Source organism: Hemitrygon akajei, chromosome 11 (genome assembly GCF_048418815.1).
Source record: "Hemitrygon akajei chromosome 11, sHemAka1.3, whole genome shotgun sequence".
Lineage (NCBI taxonomy): Eukaryota > Metazoa > Chordata > Chondrichthyes > Myliobatiformes > Dasyatidae > Hemitrygon > Hemitrygon akajei.
In genome coordinates this window covers 32,357,692-32,375,306 of record NC_133134.1, presented here as the reverse complement: position 1 = coordinate 32,375,306, position 17,615 = coordinate 32,357,692, and the positions used below count along the sequence as shown (strand labels likewise).

Below are 17,615 nucleotides of genomic sequence, written 5' to 3'. Positions count from 1 at the left end.
GGGGCCAGGGAGTTTTATCGTGACATTCATTAAACTTCAGACCCGTTGGACAATCTACCTTCAAATGTGGTTGGAGAAAATCCTTCAGATACATAACGTTTTACTACACACCGATCTACTCAAATACCTTTTGCTTTCATTTGTATTCTTGCTTTCTCCTAATTAAAGTACTGGTTCATAAGCAATGCTCCCTCTAGTTTTTTTTTTACAGCTGTGTGGATCAACCATTGCTCTGAGCAGGAAATTTTTACACAGCCTGAAAACTGCACAGCACTTTAAATGTATTTTTGTAATATGCATATTATGAATATTTAGAATGAAAATTGAAAAATCACATAGTTTTGATTTTATTTATTAATTGAAGACTATCATGAAATACAATAAAACAAAGAAAATCTTCCACATTTCATAATTTTTTTTGTCTGTCTTTATTACAAGTCCATTGTCTATAAACACTGTCCAGATTAGTTTCACATCCAGATGAAAGTTGTTTCTTAATCCTCATTAGATCATCCAAATATTCCGCTTCTTGTCTGTTTCTGGATTTACACTTAATTGAATTCATTGAGGCTGAATCCATGTTCCCAGTCAGCACTAGGAGTTTGATATGTTCCAATGATGTCAAGAAGTCAGAATATTGAATTTTTTGCATCAAACAAACACAAAATACAACAGATATTCAAGTAAATGATGATAGACAGTCAAAAACTAACAGGCACAATGGCAAAAGTAAAATGTTTTGACTAGATGGTGTCGGCACTCAGCGGGCCAGCAGTTTATTAACAATGAACTACCAACTTCCAATCTGACTTTAGTGTTACAATTTGTATCAGTGTTGTAACTTGAAACACTGACAATGTAAATACATTAAAGGTCTAAAATGTTTCAAAGTGAAGGTTGTGGTATGTTTATTATTTGGAAAGTGTATGGATTCTATACATTAATACATAATTAGAGGGGTTTTCCACAATTATATTAACATAGGTTTCAAAATTATATTAGTATAATTTCTAAATTAGATTAACATTACATAAAAGAAAATTCCATCTATGTAGCAACTAAGGCTATGTGCATGGGAGCATTTCAGTTACTGTGAGGCTGTGCACCTGCTCAGCATAGACGGGACAGTGTTCATAAGTAAATACCAAAGCTGATATGAACTATGGCTTCAAGTTACAGTATGAATCCTTAGGATCTGCCTTAAATAATGTAACAGTAGCATGAATGGCTAGAATGGACTTCTGCAATACTGATATTAACTACATTGCGTGGAATTTCTTGAATTGAAAATCATACTGTTGACCAGGTCACTAAACTTGTATTTTATTCCCAGATCAAAATACATATGTATTTATAATTGCATTCCTTGTCCTCTTACCTACTCAGGTAGAAGACTTGATTGTAAAATTCAGAAAGAAGGGGAGGAATGTGGCTGCAATTATTATTGAGCCAATCCAGTCTGAAGGAGGAGACAACCATGCATCAGATGACTTCTTCCAGAAGCTACGTAACATTTCTAAGAAGGTAATTACCTTTAATGAACTATTTGTTAGTAAAATAGAAACAGAGTCTATTTGAGAGTATTGTCATTGAAAAACTTTACTTGAACTCCAGCTAGAAGTATGAAGGGGAGAATATTATCCTTTATACCCAAAAAGATTGAACTGTTCAAGATCAATACCTCATTGCTCCATGGATCAGTCTAAGATAGAGCTCACTGTTTACAATCATTACCCTGGGTGGTATAAAAGCATAGCTATATGTAGTTTTACCCAGTGATACAGAGCCTCACACCTCCAAAGTTCTGGTTCAACCCTGACCTCAGGTGCTGTCAGTGTGGAGTTTGCACATTTCTCTCTGTGACTACATGGGTTTCTTCTGGGTATTCTGGTTTGTTCCTACATTCAAAAGACCATACGTCAATTGGTGACAGTAAATTGTCTCATGTGGTAGAATCTGGCAGAGCTCATAGTAACGTGGGCTCTTGTGTGGTTTAGTATGAACTGGTCTAAAATGCCCTTTCTTCTGCCTCTCTCCCTTCTTGAAGAGTGGAGTGACATTTACAATTTTCCAGTCCTCCAGGACCATGCCTGAATCAATTGATTCTTGAAAGTTCATTACTAATGCCTCCATAGTCTCTTCTGCCACCTCTTTCAGAACCTTGAGGTGTATACCGTTTGGTCCAGGTGACTTATCTACATCAGACCTTTCAACTTCCCAAGCACCTTCTCCCTAGTAATGGCAACTTCAATCACTCCTGCCCCCTGACACTTCCGGCATACTGCTAGGGCTTACCACAGTGAAGACTGATACAAAATACTTATTCAGTTTGTCCGCCATTTCCTTGTCTCCGATTGCTACCTCTTCAGCATCATTTTCCAGCGGTTGGATACCTACTGTCACCTCCCTTTTACTCTTTCTATATCTGATAGAACCTTTGGTATCCTCTTTGATATTTTTGGCTAGCTTACCATCTTCTCCATCTTTATGACTTTTTTAGTTGCCTTGGTTTTTAAAAGCTTCCCAATACTCTAACTTACCACTAATTTTTGCTGTATTATATGCCCTCTCTTTGGCTTTTATGTTGTCTTTGACTTCTCTTGTCAGCCATAGTTATGTTATCCTGCCTTTAGAAAACTATTTCTACTGTGGGTTGTATCTATCCTGCACCTTCTGAATTGCTCCCAGGAAATCCAGCCATTGCTGCTCTGCTGTCATCCCTGCTTGTGTCCCCTTCCAATCAACTTTGGCCAGCTGCTCTCTCATGCCTCTGTAATTTCCTCCACTGTAATACTAATATGTCTGACTTAACCTTCTCCCTCTCAAATTGCAGGGTGAATTCTATCATGATCAGTGGTGCCCTAAGGGTTCCCTTACTTAAGCTCTCTGATCAATTCCAGTTCATTGCACTACACCCAATCCAGAATAGCTGATCCCTTAGTGGGTTCAATCTTCAGCTGCTCTTAAAGAAAACATCTTGTAGGCATTCTACAAATTCACCTTTTGGAATCCAGCACCAACCTGATTTCCTAAGCTGCCTGCATATTGAAATCCCCCATGACTATCGTAACATTGCCCTTTTGACATGCCTTTTCTATCTCCTGGTGGAATTTATAGCCCATAACTTTGTTACTGTTCAGAGGTCTGTATGTAACTCATATCAGTGTCTTTTTATCCTTGCAATTTCTTAGCTCCACCCACAATTCTTCACCTTCCAGTCCTATGTCACACCCTTCTAAGGATTTAGTTTCATTTTTTACCAACAGAGCCACACATCCCCACTGCCTACTTGCCTGTCCTTTCGATACAATGGATATCCTTGGATGTTAAGCTCCCAACTATAATTTTCTTCCAACCATGACTCAGTGATGCCCACAATGTCATACCTACCAACCTCTAACTGTGCTTCATGTTCATCTACCTTATTCTGTACACTGCGTGCATTCAAACATAACACCTTCAGCCCTGTATTCATCACCCATCCTTTTAACCTACTGCTCAGTCAATCTAACCCTTGCCTCCTACACAGCCCATAACCCTCCATTTCTCTTTCACCCATATGCCTATTTAAGAGCCTCTTAAATGTCTCTAATGTATTAGCCTCGGCCGCCAACTCCAGCAGTGTGCTCCAGGCACTTAGCACTCTCTGCGTAAAAAGCCTATCTCTGATAACTTCTGTTAACTTCCCTCCACTCACCTTAAAAGATGTCCACTGGTATTACCCATTGCTGCCTTGGGAAAATGGCACTAGCTGTCCACTCTGTCTACGGTTCTTATACATCTCAAGTCACCTATCAAGCCCCTTTGATCCAAAGAGAAAAACTCTTATCTCATTCACTGAAGATTCTGCCATTATTGTGAATTTCAAGAGCTTTCCCTTCCTAATATTTAAGCATGAGCTTGTACAGTCCAATATCTGTTAACATCAGTATAATGATGTGACAACTTTGTAACTTAAACTGGATGTCATGGGCTTTGACAAGAACAAAAACAGGAGAAATGGTATTGCCTGATAGTTACATGATATGTTTAATATTATAATGTTGAAGTCTTAATAGAACTGAAGAACAATGTCATACCTCCTCTGTATTCCCATGATGGGTAAATTTAACCACTAATGAATATTAAACATTATCATCATGTTTTTCTTGAATATTTTTGCAGGCAGACTAAGAAGTTGTGAAATGACTTAGCGTATTATGTTACAGGACGCATAGTGAAAATATAGAATAATTGGGTCTGTGTACTTTTACCCCATCACATCAGGCAAGGCAGTTTTATTCAGCCATCACAGACAAAACAAAACATTGGTCATTGTTGTGCATCTAAGTAAGGGCAGGAAGCTGTTAACGCATAAACATACTTTCACTGTTTGGGGGGGCAGCTGTAGCTGTGTGTGAATCCAATTGTGGCTAACAATACTTAAAATAATTAATTTACATATCCTCTCCATAAATCTACAAAAATTCAAACTGAACTTTGGGGCAGATGGTAGCATAGTGAACAAGAGAAAATTTCAGATGCTGGAGGAACTCGGCAGGCCAGGCAGCATCTATGGAAAAAAGCACAGCTGACGTTTTGGGCCGAAACCCTTCAGCAGGACTGGAGGAAAAGAAAGCTAAGGAGTAGATTTGAAAAGTGAGGGAAGAGGAGAGAGAAACACCAGGTGATAGGTGAAACTTGGAGGGGGAGGGATGAAGCAAAGAGCAATGACGTTGACTGGTGAAAGAGGCAGAAGGCCAAGGAAGAAAGGAAAAGGGGGGGGGGGGGGGGAAGGAGCACCAGAGGGAGGTGATGAGCAGGCAAGAAGATAATATGTCTCTTCTGTCTCTTTCACCTATCAAATTCCCAGCTCTTTACTTCATGCCTCCTGCTCCAAGTTTCACCTATCGCCTGCTGCTTCTCTCTCCCCTCCCCCCGCCTTTCAAATCCACTCCTCGGCTTTTTTTCCCCCCAGTCCTGCCGAAGGGTTTCAGCCCAAAATGTCAACTGTGCTTTTTTTCCATAGATGCTGCCTGGTCCGATGGTAGCATTGCAGATTAGTGTAACACTTCACAGTGCCAGCACCGCTGGATCAATTCCCGCCCCTGCCTCTAAGCAGTTCATATGTTCTCCCCATGATGGCATTATGGGTTAGTAGGTTAATTGGTGACATGAACGTCATTGGGCAGCGTGGGCTCTTGGGTCTGAAGGCCCTATTACCAAGCTGTTCTCTAAATAAATATACAAGCTGAATAAAATACAACAATCATTCAAAGTAAATCTAAAATATTGGGTGGGTTATGCTTTATGCCAGTTGTTAGTGTAGTAGCTATTTTATTGTGATGTCTGCGTTATTTTGGAAAATATGGGGCCCACAAGTACCAAAGTATTTCCACCCAGGTCTTGGTTCATTGCCTATACTGTTAGTGGATGTTAATATTTGAAGAGAGAAACATACTACAATCTGGCTGACATATATTGTGGTTTTAGTTGCTTATTGTAGAGTTATAAATCACACATAGAAAGTAAACTTGCTTATTTCTCATTCAAGTATCTGGTTGTTTCCTTGGGAAACAAGGAACTTACTCTTAAAGAAAGAGGAACTTTTTTAAAAAAGACTTACGGAAGTTACACTTGTTTATTTTTGATATTTTCAGTGCACCAGAAAAAATGGAAAATGTGAAATCCTGTTTGCATGCGCAAGGGTTTGTTCCCTTCCCCCTTTACCTGTAATGGTTAGATGATAGGATTTGTTACTTATACTGATAATGCATTTATTTCACCCTTCCGTCTCCCATTTTGTGTTTCTGTTGCTTAATCCCTGCAAGGTGCAGATCAGCTTAATTTCACCTTTTCTCACATTGTGTTTATCATTGCTTCAAATGTATGAAATTCTCGCTTTTTTGTCCCTGTTCTACATTTCCTTGTCCATCTGAAATTGCTAACTCAGCATGGGTGTGCATTCTTGTGTGATGAAGTACAGACGGGGGGAGGTAGCACCGGCAAGTTTTGGGCCCACGAGCACTGGGGACTGGATGATCCGGCGGACATCGTCACCTTCAGTAAGAAATTGTTGTCTGGAGGCTACTTCTACAAGGATGAACTAAGGCCTGATATGGTGAGTGTTTGTGCTAAAGTACAGGTTTTATAGTCATACATTCGATTGGTGAAAATGTTAAAAGTACTGTACCGTATTCTCTCAACACCTCAACAATGATTGCAAAGTATTACTTGAAAAAATTGTGTTTGCACAGTAAAATCAGAATCAGGTTTAATATCACTGGCATATGTCCTGAAATTTGTTGCTGTGCAATACATAATTTTTTAAAATCTTTAAATGACAATAAATAAATACATACATACATTACATAAGTAGAGCAAAAATAATGAGTTATTGCTCATGGATTCTATGTCCATTCAGAAATCTGAAAGCGGAGGGGAAAAAGCTATTCCTGAAACATTATGTATGTGTTTTCAGGCTCCTTTACCTCCTTCTTGATGGTAGCAATGAGAAGAGGGCATGCCCTGAATGATGGGGTGGGGGGGGGGGGGCTCTTTAATGATGGAAGCTGCCCTTTTCAGGCATCGTCTTTAAAGGTGTCCTGGTTGCTGGGGAGCTTGATGAGTTTAAGACTTTCTACAGCTTTTTCCAATCCTGTGGCGATGCCCCTCCATGCTAAATGATGATTCAACCAGTTAGAATGCTCTCCACAGTACATCTATAGAAATTTGCAAGAGTCTTTGATAACATACCAAGTGTTCTCAAGCTCATAATAAAATAATGCCGCTGTTGTGCTTCTTTTGTAATTGCGTCTCTATATTGGGCCCAGGATAGATCTTCAGAGATGTTGACACCCAGGAACTTATAACACTGTTAGAAAAGCTTTTGACTGCTTTATTTACAGTATCTAAAGTTATACAGACAGACAGACATACTTTATTGATCCCGAGATCATTGCAAGATATCCCATGGTGATGAAATTTAGATTCAAACTAGAATAAGCAATAATGTTCTTCATTTCTTCGATTACCTAAAAGACCATAGAGATTCAACTGCTGTTTCAAGTTATTACTCCCTAAAAATGGTAGCACTCAACTTAATGCCACAATTGGAAAAACAGTGTAAGAATTCAGATTCAAAGACCAGTTTCTTTCCTATAAAACTTAGAGTGGAGTGAGATCCTGCATCACACTCCTTATAATACCAGCAATGTTCGCACGGAATGAGCTGTTGGAAAGATTGTGGCATTTTGCACCAAGAATTGCAAAATAAACATCTATAATGAAAATGATCTAATCCTCTGTCCTTTTATTTTAAAATGATCTATTACTTTTTAATGAAGTTGTTCGTTCTTTTTTTCAATTTAAATTTAAAATACAAATGTTACATCAGTATTTCTGGACTTAAAAGTAAAAAATGTAACTACTCTAATTGGATGCACTGTGTCTTGTTACAGCCCTACAGGATTTTCAATACATGGCTAGGAGACCCTTCAAAAAATCTTATGTTTGCTGAAGTACTTAATGTCATTCGGTCAGAAAAGCTCTTGGACAATGTGAACGAAAGTGGCAAGATCCTATTAAAGGGTCTTAAGGACTTACAGGTAGTAACTGTAGTCTATTTCAACCTAGAGTAAAGGAATGTAAAATAATTACTTGCTTGTCCTTTTCATTCTATTTGCACCATTTTGTAATGTTTAGGAGCATTTACAGTATATTATTCACTTGATCGTTTTAGAGAACTTTTAAAATTAAGTTCTATTACATCAATTAAAAATGTAATTGCTAGAAATGGGGTGAAGTGATTCATGGGAACACTAATGTAATGTGTCACATTACATTACGTGATGTGAGATATCAGGACTGAAGAACTATAGCCAATTTATATCTACAAAACTATTGCTGTGTTTGCTGGGCTACTGAAGCCAGTTACACTAAGAATGTAAAATCCCTGGGACACATTAGGACCAATTGTTATGAAGGCCTGTATTAGTATTTTACTACAGTGGATTCAGGTCAATTGGTCAATCGAAGTAGCCATTTATTTGGGATAACTCACTGTTGGAGGCCTGCTTGTCTGATGAGACAAAATTAATATTCCTTATGCCCACTTAAATAAATTATTCAGAAAAAGGGTGTTTGTTTTCTGAACAATATTTATCCATTAGCCAGTAGTAATAAAACAAAGATTTCCATTTAATCAGTACCTTTTAACACCCAAGTGCGCCAAATCACTTTCCAGCGAATTAAGTACTTTGAATGAAGTAGTCACTATTTTAATGTAAGAGATGCAGTAAATAATCTTACAAAGTTCCACAATGTTGTGAAAATGATCAGACCATCTATTTTTTAGATATTGGTCATGAGATAAATGTGTGACAAATTGTATCATTCAACATATTACTATTCATAAGACTTGTTTCATTCCTGAGATTGTAATAGCATTAATGTTCCAATATTTCAAAGTACTTCATTGTCATACTGTATAATGGATGGTCCAAGTTAGTGAATGACAATATAAATATAACTTCCTCACATCATGATAGGTAGAGATGAAAAACAGAAAATGTGAACCCTAGGAGAAAATTAACTTTAAATTTAAAAGAAATTATTTGCATTAAATAACCCATGTAGGCATATTTAATGGTCAATTCAAGCTTTTTTTTTAATGACCTGGTGTTGACTGTAAAGTTGATTAATTTTCAACTCCTATTCATGGACACTTTATAATAGCAGGAAGAATATCTCTGGCGTCCTGAAAATCAAGCATGCAAAAATGGATTAGATGGCACAAAAATTGTCCATGGGGGCAATCATGACTCAGCTATACTAATCCCATTTACCAACAGTCAGTTCATATTTTACTATGCCTTGGCAAAACAAGTGATTATTTACAGTTCTTAATTGGTTGTGAGTAGTTGTATCCACCAACCCTTACAGATTCCAGTCAGCTGAGGATGAAAAAAAATTATTCTTTAGATCCTCTCAAAACATTTTATCCCTGATCCTAAATCCTGGACCTCTGGTTTTAGTCATCCAATCATTATCACATCATTGTTGATGGGGACAGGGGCTTGCTGTCTTCATATTGGCATTCCATTCCCTACTCATTTAACATGCTGAAAGGGATGTTAAAGCAAATAAATGGAAATCTTTCCTTTATATAAATACGAGAAACATTTTATTGATTGTTTTTGCATTTGTGAAATGTAATATTATTCCCATTATTTATAATCTCTAGTTACCTTTCGAATTCACTTGAACATATTGGCAATAGATTTCAATATTGTGTTTGTGCTCAGGTTCTCTATCCACACATCCTGAGTAGAGCCAGGGGCAAAGGGACATTCTGCTCCATTGATGCACCCAATGAAACAATACGGAATCAACTTGTTTTGAAAATGAGAAATAAAGGTAAGGGGTGTAGATACAAAAACTAATTTGTTTTATTCAATTGCTCATGTTTTAGTATTATATCTTATCGGTTTTGCCCTGGGATTGAAACTGAGGCTGGGTTTCGCAAATTGCAGCAGAACAATTATGTAGTTTGAAGTTGTAAATGAATCCACAGTTAAACAGTAGAATCATATGTAAGTAAGTCTTGTATTATTAATTTTTTTTCTGATGCAAAAAAGGTAAAAAATGTGAAAGACTTTAGAGCATATCATTGGGAAGTGCTGAGCTGTGTTGTTGCAAGACCTTGAGCACAAAATTCTCATTTCATTTTGAAGCTGCACTGAGATGTATAAATGCAAAATTAAACTAAGGCACTTTTGAATGAGATATTAAACTGTTCCTTCAAAGAACAATACAGATATTTCCAATGCTCTGGTCAATAATAGGCCTTTGCCATTTATGAAGGGTTGCTCTGGGATGTTCCTACAAGTTCTTGTTACAACAGTGAATGTACTTTTAATTCATTGTGTTGGCTATAAAGTGTTTTAATTGTCCAAAGCACACTTCCCATCACATTCTCTGATTGTTAAATATACTACATAAATGCCAATCCTTCAAAATCTTAGGCTTTTTTTTACTTCTACTTCTGGTTAATGTACACATCCCCTAAAGATATTACAGCATGTATTCAGTTCCAGTCAGTTCATTATAGGAAGGATGGGGAAGTTTTAGAGAGGGTACAGAGGAGATTTACCAGCATGTTGCCTGGATTAAAGATCATGTCTTATAAGGAAAGTTTGAGTGAGCTCAGCTGGGGCTTTTCTGTTTGGAACAAAGATGAGAGGTGACCTGATAAGATCATGAGGCGTATACGTTGAGATTGGACAGCTAATGCACATAATTTTATGGTAGTTGGAGGAAAGTATAGGTGGGGATGTTTGTGGTAGTTTTTTTATTACACAGCGAGTGGTGGATGTGTGGAATGCAGTCAGGCGTGGAGGTAGAGGCAGATACATAAGAGACATTTAAGAAACTCTTAAGATAGGCACATGGATGAAAGAAAAATTAGGGCTACATGGGAGGGAAGTATTAGATTGGACATGGAGTAGGTTGCAAGTTTAGCACAACATTATGGGCGTAAGGGTCTTCTCAGTGCTGTTCTATGAAAATGAAACAATGATCATATTAAAACTGTAAAAACACCTCAATATAAATAAGGTCTCAGGGTAGATGATAATATGTAATGGCTGAGTCGTCCTAATGTAAACTGAAAATGTAAAGCAATTTTTCCAGCTCCAAGCTGGATCAGCCACATTGTAACTCTGATATAGAATGCACAGCCACGATCAGTGAAAACAGTATAACCACCAACACTGGGTGCCTAATGAGTATTAACACCCTCAGTAGATCAGAACAGAAAAACAAAAATACCAAAAAATGGCACTTTGCTTACGTAAATAGGCAATTCTAAACAAATAAGCACTTGGTAAATAACTGTTATTCTATATATTTAACCATTGATTCTTCTTCCATTAGGTATTGTACTCGGTGGCTGTGGAGAGAAGTCTATTCGTTTCCGCCCTGCTTTAGTGTTCAGGCCACATCACGTGCATCTCTTCCTTAATGTTTTCAGTGATATTCTGGGCACTCAAAACTGAAGCAACAGACAGTACAGAAGGGTCTTTAACCCACAATTCAGTGGGTTGCTAAAGATCAGTCTTACAAATTCTGTAACTACTTACTCAGCATTTGTTTGCCATTTCCACCAGTATTTTAAAAATCTTTAACAATTAATAGTTTGACCTCTGAAAAAGTGTAATTCGTGTAACATTTACCACTCTCTTCAATTTGCATAAAAACGCAGCTAATGTTTCAAAGTGTTGATTTTCCATTATCAGATGTCTTGGTTGTAATTGTGTGAATTAAACAGTAAACCATCTATGTACCATCAGTTTCATACTGTTAATGTTTTTGTAATTTTTATTGATATTTTGTATCACATGAAGATGTCAATAGTATTCATAATGAACCATAAGTAATTGTGATCTGTTCTAAAATGTAACACATGCTAACTTGTGGATTTATAGTGGATTATGTAAAAATAATTTCTATTTAACTGCAAATTCCATGCACTTACTGTCGAAAAACCTTCTAGTTGCTTCAGTGAGATATGTCTTAATCCTGGTCAGTTAACCACATATGGAATTTGTGATACAGATTTATTCATCATTGCATTTATATCTTCAAATAAAACTTAAGATTCATCAAATGTTATATATTATTGAAAAAGACAATCTATGATTGTACCTGTTTTAATTAAATTAATAGAGTACATTTATTGCTGCTGTGTATCTTCATGCAGAGGTTCATTAAAGTGAAAAATAGAATGAGTTTCTTGTGTCAACCAACAGTGTATTCACAAAGTGTATTAGGTGCAACTTTTGTTTAGAAATGATAGTTACACTTTTAAGGTCACATCATGATAAACTATAAGTTGCATTAAATAAGTACTTTGATAGTCTGACAGTTGAGTATTAATCATTGGGTAATACAGTTTTTATGGGTCACGGGTCCACCAAAGATGGGACATGAAGATTGTTGAATACTGCTATTAGTTGTTTCTGTGCAAATTCAGAAAGGCACTTAAGGCCTCTCATTAGGATTTAGGACTCTGTGACTAAAATTAGCAGATTTTCATTCATCTACAAAAGTGTCTGTTCAAGATGATAGGACTGGGAAGGATTCAGTAAATTTCAGAAATGCTTCAGTTTGTTTACAAATCCTCAATCTGATTTAACAACTCTGAATGTTAGCCTATTGGCTGAATTTATTATACAAATTAGTCAAGAAAGAAAACACACTTTATCAAAGCCATTTGGGGTAAGAGTCCACATGTCTACGTACTGTGTGCACAACGCCAACAAGCAGCCATGGGATACTTGCCTGTAAAAATTATTGTGCGTGCGTGTGTAATTCCTGCCATCATGACAGTGATTTGTCTCCATGATGCCATTTTTCACTGTCACATTTCAGTCAATACCTAGTTTTAACAAGGTATAATTTTAGCATTATTAATTTTCAACATGCACTTCCTGCATGTTAACTTTCAGTGATTCATTTGCAAAGACACACAAATATTTCTGAATACTAATATTTATTAAACACCCATCTTATTAAAAAGTATTCTACTTCTCCACTCTTCCTACAAACACAGTACTTCATCTGCTGTGGGCCCTTCCTGTCCCTTTGCATAGCCAAAATAACTTAATTTTCCACATAACTTTGTATCATCAGCTTTTTGAGATTTACAGTACTACTATTCCTTTATCTAAGTTAATCAAGGGCCAGGCAAAAACCTTATATTGATTACACCTTCCATCTCAAATAAACTCAATCTGTGTCTTACAGATCCATTAATTCTCGTACAACAGGGATACTGCCTACTCTTGAGTTTTCCAAATACCATTTACCTCTGATATCAGACTACTGTTATTATGCCCCTCCTCTCTTTTCCTAAACAGCAGGAATTGTGTTGTTATTTTCCAATCTCTGGGACTATTCCATAATCTAAGATTATACAAGATCGAAACCTATACCTCCATTGTTTCTGTAATCATACCTAGACATTGAGACTGGCTATGCAGCAGTTTCATTTGAAAACCATTCCAAAGCCACCAACTCCATTTCTCTCATCTGCCAATATATGACTCTAAATTACATCCTTCACAACTATGATCTAAAATTAGCCTATGAGCTTCTAACACCAATTCTGCACGTATCAATTCTATCTGAGTTAATCTGCTATTGAAGCCATCTCTAATGGGTTTGTTGACTAGACTTAATGATTCCAATATTTACCTGCCTAGTCTCCCAACTTCCATGTTTTGTAAGTGTGAGCTAATCCAAACTCTCTGGCAAATATTCTAACTTGTTCTCACAGACATCTGTCCATCACACACACGGATGTTGAATCACATTGACTCCCAGTCTGACATATTGAACTTAATATTCTTGCCAGACTTGAAATTTGTCCATGCCCATGCCTTTCTCCATCTCTATAATCTTTGAAGTTCTCAATGTTCCTCCATTTCTGACTCTTGTATTTCCCTCATTATAATCCCTACACCATTATCACTCAATGTCTCCACACTGAAATATAGAATTATTTTGCCAGATCACCTTCCCTCTTTTCTCTCCTAATTTATAGTGGCCTTTAATACATATACCACTAAGTTTAAGGTAATCCAATTTATTATCACTCAACATTGTTTGATATCAAGTTTTGCCTGATCATGCGATGAAGTGCCTTGGAAGGTCGATACTCTAGAAAACTAAGTTGCTCCCATGAACACAAGTAAGCTCAGATCACAGTCAGATAAAATAAAACTTATGCCAAAGTAGCATATGTTCACTTCGCAAGAAATAGTAAAAGTAGAATTTTTAAGTACTCCTGCTTTCTAATTCAGCAAATTGTCCAAAACAGTACTTTCTTGTCCTGATGCTAATATTTTTCAATAATTATATTATTGAAATTACATATAGTCTTTTGGATTTGAGTGAAATTAAGGAATATAGATCAAGAAAGATTGGAGTTATCACCCATGATATGTTGGTTGCCAGTGTAGTTCCAAGAGGTTGTAACCTTATCATGTCTGACCCCCTCCCCAGTTGTGTAAACAGTGAAGTATTTCTTTGAATCTGTGTTCAATCTTTTGTTTAAAGCACCTAGAATTTTGTGATCTCAAGTCAAAAGTAAAACGAAAAACCATGTCTCCACAGTTGACTTTACTTAAGCATCAAAATGTATCAAATATACAAATTATTACATAGGAAGCAAACCTAGAATTCTTTATCAGCAGGCCAGGCAGCATCTACAGAGAGGAATAAAGAGTCGATGTTTCAAGCCGAGACCCTCAGCCCAAAATGTTGAGTCTTTCTTCCTCTCCACAGAGACTGCCTGGCCTGCTGAGTTCCTCGGGGGGAGGGGGGGTGTCGCTCTGGATTTCTAGAATCTGCAGAATCTCATGTCTAGAATTTTCTTTATTCAGTTAACTCCACCAAATACCTGCAAGAATTTTTGTTTATCGACTACCTGACCAAACCTAATTGTGAGGTACAAAACTTCTGTGCTATCATACCTTCTGAACTGCAGAATAGTTTCATTTGTTGAATCGCCCGTATCAGCAAGAGGCATGACGTCTGTAACTGGGACATAAAAGTTATTCCTTCTTCCCCAAAAAGTCAGATGTGAAACCATCAGTGTGGTTCCTGAATCATTCAAATACAACATCCCTATGAAACGTCTTAGATAGTAACTCATAGAATAAAGCATAACTAAGGCTAAACCCGATAACACAGTGATATAACAAACTAGAGAATACTGAACCAGATCCAGGGAGTAAAAGTAATAAACTGTAGGTAAAAGAGCCATAGTTATGCCAGTTTGAAGTATTTTCAACCTAGAAATAGTTCTCAAGAATCGTATTCCTTGAAACTTGTATACCAATGTGAAATGTTCATGATCTGAAATTGTATTCTTTGGTCGAGTCCGGTACTCTTGGCCATCAATAGACATAGCCCGACACTGAATCAGTCCTCCTGCAATATTCTGCCCTTTGCTTGAACCAAAGTTCAACTTTGCCATCTGTTGACGATGTATTCTGACACAGAACTTGAAATGATTGAAAACTGCATATTTTGGGGGAGCTGAGGCACACACGGCCAACAAAGCTCTTGATTGATGCACTCTTCGATAAAAGTTGGACATGTTCTTAAAAACTGTCACCTAAACGAAATAAAAAATAATTTGTAAAATGAAGGCTTATCGGATAGAAATCAAACTGCTATTTGAGCAATAAATATCAAAGAATTGTAGTTTTAATAAATTGTATCTAGATATAAAGCTAATAAAACCTTTTACATAATTAAGCAAACTTTAAACCAAAAATGATGAAACTGTTATTGTACAGAAGGATGCTGTTTAGCCCACTGTGGTATAAGCAAGAGCAACCTTGTTGATCCTTACACTTTTCTCACTTTACAACTGCAATTTATGCATCCTCAAGAATCCCTCCAATTTTATTTTAAAAGTCATGATTGGACCTGCTTTTGATGTTTTTTCAAGGAATAGAATAGCAGTTAAGATTACTTGCCAAAAGTAATGCTTTTCTTCATGTTAACCATGCCAATCATTTTAATCCTATACTTTGCTGTTCTGCTAATCATAATAGTTTCTCACTACCCATGTCATTCAGACCCTTAACAATATTGAACATGTATAGAAAATCACTACCCATCTTCTCCCAAGGAAAATAAATCCCAGATCCTTCAGTTTATTAGTATAACTTAAGTCCCTCATCCCTGGGACGATTCTACAAGACCATCCTGCATGCTCAGTGTCATCTTCACATCCTTCCTATACTACGGTCACATCAGGATTTTGGTCATACCATACCAATTTTTAGCTACTCCACCAACTCCAACATCTCCTCCTGTTCATCTTTGGTGTAGATAGGTGCATTTGTATTGCTGTTTTGCCCTTTACTTTTGTGTATGATTTTCCTTGTCCCTAATCCCCTTATCCATTTTTGAACCACTCTTTCACTCTTAGCTTCTCAATTTAGTCTTAATTGTCTCCTGGGATCAAATTGAGATCTGTCATCCTTTCCTTTATAATTCATTTTTCTCTCAATGTCTTTCATCATCTAGGGAATTCCAGCTTCCCCCCCCAAAAAAAATTATTTTCCCCCGATCAAAACATACCTAAAACATAACAGAACCATTTCCTATTTGAAGACTGCTCTGTGCTAGATAGTTCTGTTTTACAATCTTCCGTTCCAAATCATAATTGACAACCAACCCTCCATTATTGCATTGAATTATGCCTCATTTAATCAGTTATTCTCAATAATTTTCTAATATTATCACAATTTCATATTTCAGAATATGTGAGAGAATTGGGACTTCAGAACTTCTCCCCTAGACGTAATGATTATTTAAATTTTTTTGTGTTGAATTATATGAACCATCTTTTCTCATCAGACATTCAAAGTAGGAAGCATTATAATGCACTTCTTCCTTTCAAATAAAAACGATGCTTTACCCAACTTAAACTTTTGACCGACTGATAAAACCTTGGTAATTGGTAATATTCGCATAAGGCAAGTAGCAGATCTCTAAGATCGGGGCTGTCGCTTAGTCTGAATGAAACAACTCAGCCCCAGATCATGTACACCAAGAACCACGGCGGAATGCCAATAGGCAAGCAGGAGAACACTCACCCTGCTCGGGAGAAGAACTCTGTAAAGGTCGCCCAGGGGCAACCGGTTCACCACGCCTCCAACAGCCATCCGCTACCGATAGCTTGTGCGCAGCTGTGCTGATTGCAAACCACTCAAATGGATGCAATATAAAGATTACCATTACTTAAAGCGAGTTCCTTTATAACGCTGACCCCCCTGCTGCCCCTCAGCAGCCCGCCGCCGCCAAGCTACGAATTACCGTGTAACTCGCCACACTCCCCACCGTTCAATGACATCTCCCGGCAGTCAGATCGTGCGTCTGCGCACAAGAATCCAGAACTTTGATTCGAGAACTCGCCGTCGTCGTCGTCTCGGCGCCCTGGATTCTGGGAATTGTAGTCTACTGTCTGCCGACCCTGCATCTCAGCTCGAGGACAGTCCGAGCCAACGCGCCATTCTCCCAGGATTCAGCGCGTCGGAAGCCAAAGGCGCCTGCGCGGTCCGGTCCGGCGCTATTGAAGGCGGTTCAACATGGCAGAAACGGGCAGTGGGCAGACCGGAGATGTGCTGTGCCTGTTTGATGTGGACGGGACTCTCACCGAAGCCCGGCAGGTAGGGGTCGGCGCGACAGAGAGAGCGCAGCCTTTAGCGTCAGGGACCGGATGGTTGGCGGCGGAGGCTTGGTTCATTGGAACAGGTGTCTCCGGGTCTAAAGTGCCTGCCCTTTAATAGTACCATGGATAAATATGTCTATTTATCGGAAACTTTGGTTTGAATTACCCGCATGACGATTCATATCTTAAAAAATGGTGTATCCAAGTGCATATTATTTGTGCATCATCCACCGATTTGTATTTCCCCCTAGAAAATCAGCCAGCCAATGGATGAATTTATGCAGCGTTTAAGAAAAAAAGTGAAAGTTGGAGTTGTGAGCGGTTCTGATGTCGGCAAAGTTAAAGAGCAACTCGGAGAGGAGGGTGAGTCATTGTCGCTTGA

At 37.8% G+C, this 17,615-nt stretch overlaps 3 protein-coding genes across 7 annotated transcripts in view; 2 read left to right on the top strand and 1 right to left on the bottom strand.

The window, feature by feature from the left end:
* abat (4-aminobutyrate aminotransferase) overlaps window positions 1-11,769 on the top strand; it is a 181,179-nt gene extending 169,410 nt beyond the window's left edge. For both annotated transcript variants that reach the window (XM_073060574.1, XM_073060573.1), the window contains exons 12-16: window positions 1,387-1,524; window positions 5,933-6,100; window positions 7,440-7,586; window positions 9,285-9,396; window positions 10,915-11,769. In XM_073060574.1, coding sequence (XP_072916675.1) covers window positions 1,387-1,524; window positions 5,933-6,100; window positions 7,440-7,586; window positions 9,285-9,396; window positions 10,915-11,036 — 687 coding nt within the window. In that variant the 3' untranslated portion in view covers window positions 11,037-11,769. The remainder of the gene's footprint in view (window positions 1-1,386; window positions 1,525-5,932; window positions 6,101-7,439; window positions 7,587-9,284; window positions 9,397-10,914) is intronic.
* A 119-nt stretch (window positions 11,770-11,888) lies between these two features.
* On the bottom strand, window positions 11,889-16,942 carry tmem186 (transmembrane protein 186). Of its 3 annotated transcripts, XM_073060578.1 has the most exons (3): window positions 16,659-16,942; window positions 14,517-15,163; window positions 11,889-12,418 (listed from the first exon to the last, which is right to left on the bottom strand). In XM_073060578.1, the coding sequence occupies exons 1-3, from the start codon at window positions 16,725-16,727 to the stop codon at window positions 12,412-12,414; spliced, it is 723 nt and encodes a 240-aa protein (XP_072916679.1). In that variant the 5' UTR covers window positions 16,728-16,942; the 3' UTR covers window positions 11,889-12,411. The 3 variants fall into 3 exon arrangements, with proteins under 3 accessions (XP_072916679.1, XP_072916680.1, XP_072916677.1); XM_073060579.1 differs by lacking the exon at window positions 11,889-12,418 and having other exon boundaries at window positions 12,453-15,163; window positions 16,879-16,939; XM_073060576.1 differs by lacking the exon at window positions 11,889-12,418 and having other exon boundaries at window positions 12,453-15,163; window positions 16,659-16,937.
* A 139-nt stretch (window positions 16,943-17,081) lies between these two features.
* pmm2 (phosphomannomutase 2) overlaps window positions 17,082-17,615 on the top strand; it is a 37,022-nt gene continuing 36,488 nt past the window's right edge. For both annotated transcript variants that reach the window (XM_073060581.1, XM_073060580.1), the window contains exons 1-2: window positions 17,082-17,231; window positions 17,485-17,596. In XM_073060581.1, coding sequence (XP_072916682.1) covers window positions 17,151-17,231; window positions 17,485-17,596 — 193 coding nt within the window. In that variant the 5' untranslated portion in view covers window positions 17,082-17,150. The remainder of the gene's footprint in view (window positions 17,232-17,484; window positions 17,597-17,615) is intronic.